A 9,808-nucleotide genomic window follows, 5' to 3' on the forward strand; every position below is an offset into this window, starting at 1 on the left:
GGGCGTCGATTTGAGATGAGGCACTCCACTGTAAACACCACATTTACAGATGCCACGTGTGCTGTGCAGACCGTGTGTGTTATTGTAGTTTCCCAGGTTCAAATAAGTTATCATCAACAGGACGGCAGACATTCATGTGAGTGCACCCAGACAAGCGCTCGGGATCGACGGTGAGAAAGTCACTGCTGCGCTTCTTTTCAAGTGTGCAAACGACTCCTCTGATTGGCTCCCACTTGGTTTCCGGCCCTCTTGATGTTTCGCTACCATACCCGTCAGGCCAGGATTGAGATGCTTTTGAATTGACCTTTTCTTCAATAAAATGAAGAGTTAATTAAAAGAAGAATACTTCATGTATTATAAATAATTAAGATGTATTCATTCATGAAATAATTGATTTATTGCTTGACCACACTTGCCAGGCAAACTGCCTCTTACACCTTGACATCTGGACTTTGGCCTGTTTTACTGCCACACAGAAGCAGCTTTTTCAATGTTCATGAATACAGTTCAGTTTATCCGAGAAAACGTGAATATTCCAGTCATAGGGATGTGGTAACAATGGCTGTTGGGCCACGTTGACGTTGATGGGCAGGCAAGATCACTTAAAGAGTTTGAACTTGCGGAGCAGGGGCTGCACTGTTTCTTTGGGGTATGGCTTCAGGGCCAGACAGGTGGGTATATTCTCAGGCTGCTCAATCCAAAGCTTGTGGGCCACACCAGCCTGGGTCAGGCTCTCAGATAAGCCTGAAAGGGCGGCTTCGTCGGGAGCCTGAAGGACACAAGAGGAAGTGTGAATTTGGTTCATAGTCTGATGTGGAAACAACTTGTGACTTTCAGCTTGTCCAAATCAGCAATCGCCATATCTTATGAGTTTGGGCCACAACCGAAATCCTGTACATGGAATCTTGGTTCATGAATTTAACTCGTTTAATATGTTCCAGTCGCAGGGTTTTAAAAAGGCCATGTTAAGGTTGCCTACCTTTAAGAAGAATAACGTAGGCCAAACAAAAATTATTACCTCAACTATAACGATCTTCTGGTGTGACTATGGTTCGGCTCTAGGTTTACTCCCCACTTGTAACACGTTCCTACTAAAATGGAGAACAAAAACATCAAAATATTATACGGACACAACGCGCAATGTAACATTCCGACAGCAAGCCTATTAAAAAAAAAAGCCTAAACATTTTTCAAAGCAACAAAAACGGCATTAGTTATCACCGAATGATACATACTACGTTGCAAATATGTGTAGAACACGTATAAGGGGGTAAATCCATGATAAACGCGTTTTAAATCGTAGTAGCCTGAAATCTATTACTCGTCCAATGGAGTTCGTCGCGACTCACCCCGAGCACTACTTTGTGCATGGAGTCGAGCTCAGCCAGGTAGCTTTGCGTGTCCCCGTCGGCGTAGTGCAAGTGGACGGCAGCGGTTGCGGCGTGGCACGCTTGCGTGATGACGGCTCCAAGCGGCCATGACAGCTTGTGAACCAGGTCCGAGCGGACCACGACGTACTGGACCAGGCGGCCCGGGGAACCGACGGCTCCCGTGGCAGCCATTTGTTTTCGCCACAGCGTGTGTTTATTTTCCGGGTCAAAGATCGGGCGCTTGGATCAACACAAATGATGCTGCTTCCCCCTAGCGACAGATATCTAGAATTGCAAGTCGATTCATCTGGTATGTACAGTATAATAAAACTGAAAAGATGAATAAAATCTCACACAAACGCATAGTTTTTAACATTTTAAGTGTTTAGTTTTATCACAATCATCTGGAAAATTCCTATTATATCGAATACAAAAAATCGGATTCAGATGTTTTATTAAAAATCTGAAGCCGATTATTTTGCAGCAAAAGGTTAAATATAAACATCTGTTCAATGACATTTTAAACAAGCGCAAAATATAAATGTGGTGAAAGGTGCAAAAATATTTTTCACATTTGTAAATGGAACTGTTTTCACCAGATTTGCCAAATAGGAGACGGGAAAAGAATGTCACAATAATCATTTATTCAGCATACACATTATAATATAAATATAAAATGCTATTTTTTTTTCTCTTAAAATCAGTGAGACATCATTGTATCTGTGTAGAGACAGACAAGCATACAAACAAGAGTTTTGTTGTCTACCCAAAAAGATCACCATCATCATCATCAGCAGCAGCATCATCATCTTCTTCTATCACGAGGATGGCGCCCCCTAAAACGGACCGACTAATCTGGCGTCTAACAGAAAAGCAGCTTTTTCTTTTCTTTTTTCTCCTATTATTATTATTATTATTATTTGATCTTTTTTAGGAACGCACAGAGAAGAGCAACAAGGACTTCTAAACCCCACACACACGTCTACTTCTCAACCCCCCATCCCCCTCCCCAAAAAGAAAATAAAATCTGAATGATGAGCATTGATTTCATATCTTTGATTTCAAGATGCCAATGCCATTTGAGCATTTCCTCCAAATCCTTAAATCCATCTTAAAGACCTTGTAAAGTGAATTCGGAAATTCGTTTCAAAAACATCTTGCATGGTTGAAGGTAACTGCTGACAACGTGCCAGATTTTTTGAGAGGGTGGGGGGGGGGCATGGTTGAGTGACACACAAAGCTAAATGACGTCCCCCCGTGCTTTCGTTGACACGCTGTTGCCAAACTAGCAATGCTTACACCCCGAAAATGCTCCTTTCAGACAGTCCGCTGGCACGGCCACTTTAGAGTACATCATTGTCAGCCGCGAGTGTGCGCACGTCTTGCAGGAAAAGGCAAAAGAGTAACGAGAGTGGATTTTCTTATAGATATTTTTTTAATTTAACAGCCAGTGGGTGGACCAGGACTTTGGATTGGCATGGCCAGTTTAGAGCGGCTCATCGTAGCGTTGAGTGCATGCATGTCACGGAGAGATGGCAGGAGGCAAATTTTTAAAAATTTAAATTCAAATTCAATGTGACAGCCGACAAGTGGAATCCACATTTTAGATGCCTAGCAATGTTTTTGTAATCATTCAAATTTATCAGGATTGTTCATGATCTTCTCTGTATTGTGTCCAATTTAGAAGAAACTAATTTTCACTTTACAGGGACTTTAAGCATAACTGTCTTCCTAGTAACATTTTTCCATTACTTTTTGACATTTGGACACTTATAGGACATTTTTGGCATACTAGATGGACAAGCACATGTTACTAGTGGGTATTTTGATCCTAATAGTCAAGTCCGGGACGTTATTAGTGTGCGGCATGCCTACTAGTTTGGCCAAGTAGCAGTGCACCAAAAGAGTTGACCAGTCAGGTTTAATTGTGTGCTAAAAAGTGGCACTCGTATTGGGAAAATGGTACTAGTAAGTCACAGGCGTCCTTCTAGAAAAAGAACGCACAAGTACATAGACCTGAAGATGAATGACATCATCTCCTCAAGCTGCCAATCATTTATTTCATAAACTGAAGCAAGCCCGAACGTTTTTTTTTTTCAAACAATATAGAAAACAAACATTTTCTCTCTCTTTTTTTTTGTAGTAGATTAAATCCAGACATTTTTTTTTGAAAGTTTGGCTGACATGCTGCTGAATCCTAGTGTGTTTCTGGCTGCAGGTTTGTGTGTGTGTGTGTGTGTGTGTGTGTGTGTGTGTGTATGTGCGTGTAAATGTGTGCTGTCAAATCAAAAAGAAAAGTACTGAGCAAACCACTCTTGCCGCTGAGCATCCGGAAGGTCGATGGCGACGTCCTTTGTCTCAGGAGGGCTGCAGGGAAGAAAAGAAGAGTGACCAAAAAAAAAAAAAAATTATACTGATATGTATTCATTTTACCTTCAGAACTGTGGGGGAATTGTTAAATATTAATATAGCGATGTAAATATATAGTTGATCCCCCGCGCCTCCCAAAAAAATGTGTTAAGAATATCTAATCTGACAGTGTTTTAAGATAAACTGTGTTATTCTTTTAATCATTTATTTGAATCTTCCAATATCGATCCCATCTTCACCTTTTTTAACCAACCTTGTGGCCCATGTCAAATGTCATTTTTAATACTGTATTATATTTTTTTTTTGTCACATCGCGGGCCACTGGAAAATGGTAGGTGGGCCGCAAATGCCCCCCGGGCCGCAGTTTGGACACCACGATCTAATACTGCATGTCTTTTTGTGTGTGTGTGTGTGTGTGTAATTCTTGATTTCGTTTTTCGCTTTTGTATAAGGCTTGGAAAAGGTAATACATTAAAATGATGGAATTAAAAATAAAAAGATTTGATTGGAAAATAGTTTGAAATGTTTTTTTCCAGATATCTTGGTATTTTTTTGAATGATATAATAAAATAAAATCTTTTAATCGATGTTAAAATACGACAGAATTTTACCTTGTATTTTAATGATCTTTGTGAGTACTCTGTACAAAATGCTCCATGTTATAAAAATAAAAAAAAACATACATATAGTAATAATAATGATTCAGCAGATGCGTGACTCTGGTCCATCTTTATCGCCATATTTCCATTTTTTCCGATTGATTTATGAACTCCACAACCGAACTACATCAAAACAAACGCATGGAGAAAAAAAAATCCGAGTTGAAAATCTCAAATCTGTGATTAGTTGAACATTGTCGTCGCTAAGTGTCGTATTGTAGTTTAGCGGCTGTCCAGCAGAGGGCGACAAGCCTCTGTTTAACATCAACGATGGATGACTCCACACTTGCCTCATGATTGCGCTCATCATTTTTGCATTTCCTGAAACTTTTCAGGGTTCAAAATATTCCCTTAGCGTGCACCGAGTCCTATTTTAAGATAATGAAAGATTTATGAAAATGAACGAGGTGACTGACGGATTTAGAAAAGGGGCGTGTGGAGCCAACGCTGGGGCAAATCTGAACCCAGAGCGGATGTGTTCTACTGTATGTGACCTCATACTGTCAATGCTGAGTTTGTGTGTATCGGGTGTGTGTGTGTGTGTGTGTGTGTGTGTGTGTGTGTGTGTGTGGTAACGTAATACTACTGAGGGCATAATCCAGCACACCGAGCATTTACATTATCAAGAGTAGTTGCCTTCATTTAGCCCCACCCCCTAAAATGAATTAATGTATTTATGTCTTCCTCTTTTTCTTGTTTTTCATCACCTTCCCTCCTTCCATTTGTCCACACATCCCAAATTATCATGAAATACCCGATAAGACATATCAGCAGAGCGGCAGCGTTCCCCCATGCAGTCGAACAAACACCACCACGCACATGCACCCGCTTGTTTTTGTTGACGCCGCGTGTGCTTGTGGGCATGCAAATGCGCTCGCCTGTGTGATCAGCGATCCTCTTTAAGGCACATTAACGAGCGCCGCCCACAACTCACTGACGTCATCGTCGAAAGCGGAAAAAAAAAACATTCAAGAGGTGAAGATGAGGATGAGCAAACGACAAAAAAACATACAACGGCAATGAACAACAAGAACCACAAAAAAACATACACGCATACATGCTCCTTTTGCGTCCCAAAGCCATTCTTTGATGCCTCCTGTTTAAGTCACAACAAAGAGCAGACCCTGCCCATCAACAGCAACCATCCAATCACGTCGCGGCGAGCAGTTTCTCGGCTGCCGTCTTCGTTTCCACTCTGCTGCGTTTCAAGGCAAGTGGGAAATTTCATACCTCCCCAATGCAAAACGACTAGTCTGGGCTACACTATTTACTCTATTTACTCAACTCTTGGGTGTTTATGTGAAACAAAAAGATGTTTATTTGAGGTGAGGTGTTTATTTTTTATTTTTTTCCAAATGAAGTGGCATCTATTAGAGCGGAGCAAGTCATTTTAAAGGAGTGGTTAAACGACATTTAACCGACTGCCGTAAGTACTGGCATTGACGAGATAGGAGGCATTTATTTTTTACCTCTGTCATTTTATTGAAAATATTTCATAACAGGATAGATTTTTAAAAATGATTTATTTCGTTTGTCCACTGGTAATTTCACGTCATCGAGAGGTGTTTATTTTTCAAGCGCAGAGAGTGTCCTTTAAAACATAATTTGAAGAAATGTCACTCGGTGATGGGTGGATTCCTCGGCGGCACTTTCCAGTCTGTTTAAATTTTTTAAAATCTTTTTCAGAGGAGGCATGGCATTTACTCGGATCTAGGCCATTATTTGAGGAAATGCGACATAACTACACGGATTTATTAGCTGCACTTTATCGTCTTTTTTTAAAGCGATTTATTTTGTTTACTTTTAACTTTGGGGTTGTCGTGTTTCCCAGTTTTCCTGAATGCAGCATTTGAAATGATTGAACGGGGTGGAGACTCAACTGCATGACAGATATTTTTGAATTTAATTTAATTTTTTTAGCGACACACCTCTCAAGGCCGCTAGAGAGAGTGAAGGCCAATCAGATATGGAGGTTATGTTCTTCGGGCTAATCGAGCTCTGTGATTGGATGATTGATGACTGGCCGCCGCCCACCAGACCTGAGACGCTCTCGCTCTCTCTTTCTCACCTCGTGAACTTCTTGGGTTCTGTGGGAGGGGTCGGCGGTGGGGGAAGAGGTTTGTTGGCGTTCAGCTCGAGGTGATGGAGGAGGAGGGGGGAATGGGGAAGAGGTTCGAGGCGGCCAGGCTGGGCCGGGGGCGGCGGCGGAGGCGGCGGCGGCGGCTGCTGCGGCTGCAGGCCGCCCCCGGGGCCCGCCGGGCCCGAGCCGGCTGCCTCCAGAACCCTGAAACCGGCGGACCTGCCGAATCTGCTCGCTGCCACTTTCTCATTCTTTCGCTTTTGCTACACAGAAAGAAAGGAAGGAGGGAGGGAGCACGGGGAAGACAAAGGGGGAGGAGGGGGGGAGGGTTCAAAGCAAAAATCAGGGTGTAAATAATCCAAAAGAGGCAAAATTAATGAGGTAAAGAAAAAAGGGAAAATGAGGAAAGGTCCCAAAGACGCGGGAATGTGATCGTCCCCCAACTGGGAGCCCGGCGCTGCTTGTTGGGCTTGCGACATCCAAATGGCTTGGAAAGCAAAGTGAGGCGGTCAGGAAGGACACAATGCCACACACACGCGCGCACACACACACACACACACACGCACACACACACACACACACACACACACACACACACACAAAACGACAAAACACACAGTTACACATCCATGATGAGCATGCAGTGAGGAAAATGACAGTCCCGAAGCCCCCAAAGTCATTTAAACTGCTCATCGGGAGCAGAACATTTGATTGGATGATGGGTTTTCAGAATGAAAAAAAAGCTTTGAAAACTATTTCAAACATGTTAAAACTGGAGGAGAAAAAAAGTAAAATGAATTAAAAAGTCTAAAAATGTATAATTTAAGGTATTGCTTGTAAAAGTAAAATGGTAAAGAAAAAATACAGTAAAGTTTTTTTTGAAACTAAAAAGTCAAGAAAATAATAACCAAGTAGAAAAAATGTACTGAAAGTAAATGTATTATTTTCAAAAAAAAGAAAAATCAAAAAGTCAAAATGTTAAAAATAAAGTAAAAAACAGATTTTAACCATGTGAACAAGTCAACAAAAATGCAGTCCAGTAAAAGTAGAAAAATAGAAAGTATAAAAAGTAGAAATGATCTAAAGCAAAATGTATTAAAAGCAAAGTAAAAAATAAACATGTATTAAAATGAGAAAAGTATAAAGACAAAAAGTTCAGTAAAAATAAATATTACAAGTACCATAAAAAAGCTATTCATTTACTGTATGATATGGAAGTCGTGTGTGTGTGTGTGTGTGTGTGTGTGTGTGTGTAAGTTAGTCTCGTAAGCAAAAAAAAAAAAAAAAAATGTAAAGCACAAAATAAATAAATAAATAAAAACAGAGCATAATAGGAACTTGAAATATTCAGCACGTATTTGTGACGTGGTGAACTGTTGCGCGTTTGCGATGACAAGATGGCGCCATGACGGGCAGCGACCGCATTGCTCTTACCTTGATGAGCGGGTTGATGACGCCTACGTTGGGACTGGCGTTGAACACTTTGTTGAAGTTGCTCTCTCGGTTGACCAGCTCCAGCTGGTAGAACTTCTTGTCATCCTGCAGTGGCGGCAACGAAACGGCTCAGCTTCTCACACATCGGCTTTACGGATGCCTTGCCTGCCCTACACTTGTGCTTGCTAGCATCGACTGAGACACATGCTAGTGTTATGTCATAGTGAAGGTAATTACACCCTCTAGTGGCACCACTCGGTATTTCCCCTGGAGGGGAAGATTGACGTGTTTAATTGAGGTCAAGCATCTATTTATTCCAGTTGACGTCACACCCCCAGAAATGACCCCACCTCCCACCCCCTCTGGGGGACCTACCACCAGCTTCTTGACAAGAGATTCCCTCTCGGACACCATGTCCTTTAGCTCGGCGATCATCTGCAGATCTTCGGGGCGACTTTCCCTGTTCCTGAATTTCTCCTCGGTGCCTTCCAGCCTGTCACATAAAAAAAAATATATATACAATAATAATAATAATTTTAAGCAAAAGTGAAAAAGAAAAATGCGGAGATGCCATTTTTCATCAAGTGTTTAGCAATAATCACAGCTCCCGCTAAAGGTTTCATCGTAAGAATTAAAATGAACTCTCACAACCTTTCATTGGAATTTCTCTCCATTCTGTGACAGAAATCGATTAGTTGCTGATGAATGTGTGTGAAATGTTGTTGTGTAAAAAGGAAACAGTTGATGGTGATTTAAAAACTGACATTGAAGAAGTACGCCATTTAAATGCCTCCCATACGGGAAAAGGCGCAAAAATCATCAGCGATGGCCTTTTTAAAAAAACATATCAAGCATTTGATGGTAAAACCATTCATCAACTCCAAGGCGAGCACTTTATTTGCACTTGGACATTGCCGGGGAAGCAAAATGAAAATGTCACACTTATCATATGACAGTGCACGTGGAGTACGGACAAAGCGTGAATGTGGAGTATGAGGGGCGCACACGTACAGAATTTGCAGGGCCGAGATCTTATCCTTGAGGACCTCCTGCGCTTTGTTGAAGTCGGCCAACATGTTGTGCGTCTCTCTGCTGTGTACGGCGTTCAGCTCCGTCACGTCTCGCTCGTGACGCTTCTGTAGCTCCTGCTCGTGGGCCCTGAGCACAAGAAACACACAACGTTGCCTTTTGCAAGCTTCATGCGTCCGTCCGAAAGTGGGTTTTCGTCCGTCCCTTTAATCGTCACTAACTGGGTTAAGTATGTAAAAACAAAGCCAGAGTGTAGACAAACACTAGATTTTCTTAACAGGCTATTTCATTTCAGTATTTTTATAGCAAAACTGCCACCTAATGTACAGTCAGAGAACATAAAGTGCCTACCGACACCCATTTCACTAATGATCTATTCAGCCGGTGAAGAACGCTGGCTATGTCTCTCGTAACCCCCCCCATGCATTTGATGTGCCGTCTCGGCATGGGAAATGAATCGTTGAACACAAATGGTGGAGCAACACATAGACAGACAATCTGATTCTTTATCCTCTATGAAAACCAACTCAGGTTTCCGCAGTTGCAGACACCAGAAGGAATCACAATTAAATTGGTCATTTCTTATATTCAGTTTAAACATTCTACTTTGAATTAGTCTATGCTTTATGAAATACAGACACCAGATGGAATAATGGCAGATCGTGATTTTATATATATATAAAATTGCTCCGTTACCATACGTTATTAGAGCTAAATATTGGGCAATATATCTCCTCCAAATGGTGTCGCTCCCGGAGGAACACGACTCATTTCCTCATCTTCTGCATTCATTCATTTATTTCATTATTTTCTATTTTTAGCTCGCTGATAGCCTCGCTCTCTCTCTCTTTCACTCACACACACAC

General features: G+C 41.6%; 2 protein-coding genes across 3 annotated transcripts in view; both read right to left on the reverse strand.

Moving 5' to 3' along the window:
* Positions 1 to 493: 493 nt before the first annotated feature.
* On the reverse strand, positions 494 to 1,597 carry ptrhd1 (peptidyl-tRNA hydrolase domain containing 1). Its single transcript, XM_019882749.1, has 2 exons — positions 1,350 to 1,597; positions 494 to 769 (listed from the first exon to the last, which is right to left on the reverse strand). The coding sequence occupies exons 1-2, from the start codon at positions 1,560 to 1,562 to the stop codon at positions 599 to 601; spliced, it is 384 nt and encodes a 127-aa protein (XP_019738308.1). The 5' UTR covers positions 1,563 to 1,597; the 3' UTR covers positions 494 to 598.
* A 398-nt stretch (positions 1,598 to 1,995) lies between these two features.
* Positions 1,996 to 9,808, reverse strand: part of fam184ab (family with sequence similarity 184 member Ab) — a 30,827-nt gene continuing 23,014 nt past the window's right edge. The window contains exons 18-22 of one of the 2 annotated variants that reach the window (XM_019882747.1): positions 8,925 to 9,071; positions 8,289 to 8,406; positions 7,914 to 8,018; positions 6,468 to 6,742; positions 1,996 to 3,737 (exon numbers count right to left, since the gene is read on the reverse strand). In XM_019882747.1, the coding sequence (XP_019738306.1) occupies positions 3,656 to 3,737; positions 6,468 to 6,742; positions 7,914 to 8,018; positions 8,289 to 8,406; positions 8,925 to 9,071 (727 nt within the window). In that variant the 3' untranslated portion in view covers positions 1,996 to 3,655. The remainder of the gene's footprint in view (positions 3,738 to 6,467; positions 6,743 to 7,913; positions 8,019 to 8,288; positions 8,407 to 8,924; positions 9,072 to 9,808) is intronic. The other variant, XM_019882748.1, reaches the window with a different exon arrangement.

This window comes from Hippocampus comes, unplaced genomic scaffold (assembly GCF_001891065.2).
Source record: "Hippocampus comes isolate QL1 unplaced genomic scaffold, H_comes_QL1_v1.1 scaffold5, whole genome shotgun sequence".
NCBI classification, from domain to species: Eukaryota; Metazoa; Chordata; class Actinopteri; order Syngnathiformes; family Syngnathidae; genus Hippocampus; species Hippocampus comes.

Excerpts from the sequence above, each read along its gene's own strand:
- ptrhd1 (XM_019882749.1), bottom strand. The coding sequence starts at position 1,562 with ATGGCTGCCACGGGAGCCGTCGGTTCCCCGGGCCGCCTGGTCCAGTAC. Across the intron at positions 770-1,349 it reads TGCACAAAGTAGTGCTCGGG|GCTCCCGACGAAGCCGCCCT; the intron begins GTGAGTCGCGAC and ends TGTGTCCTTCAG.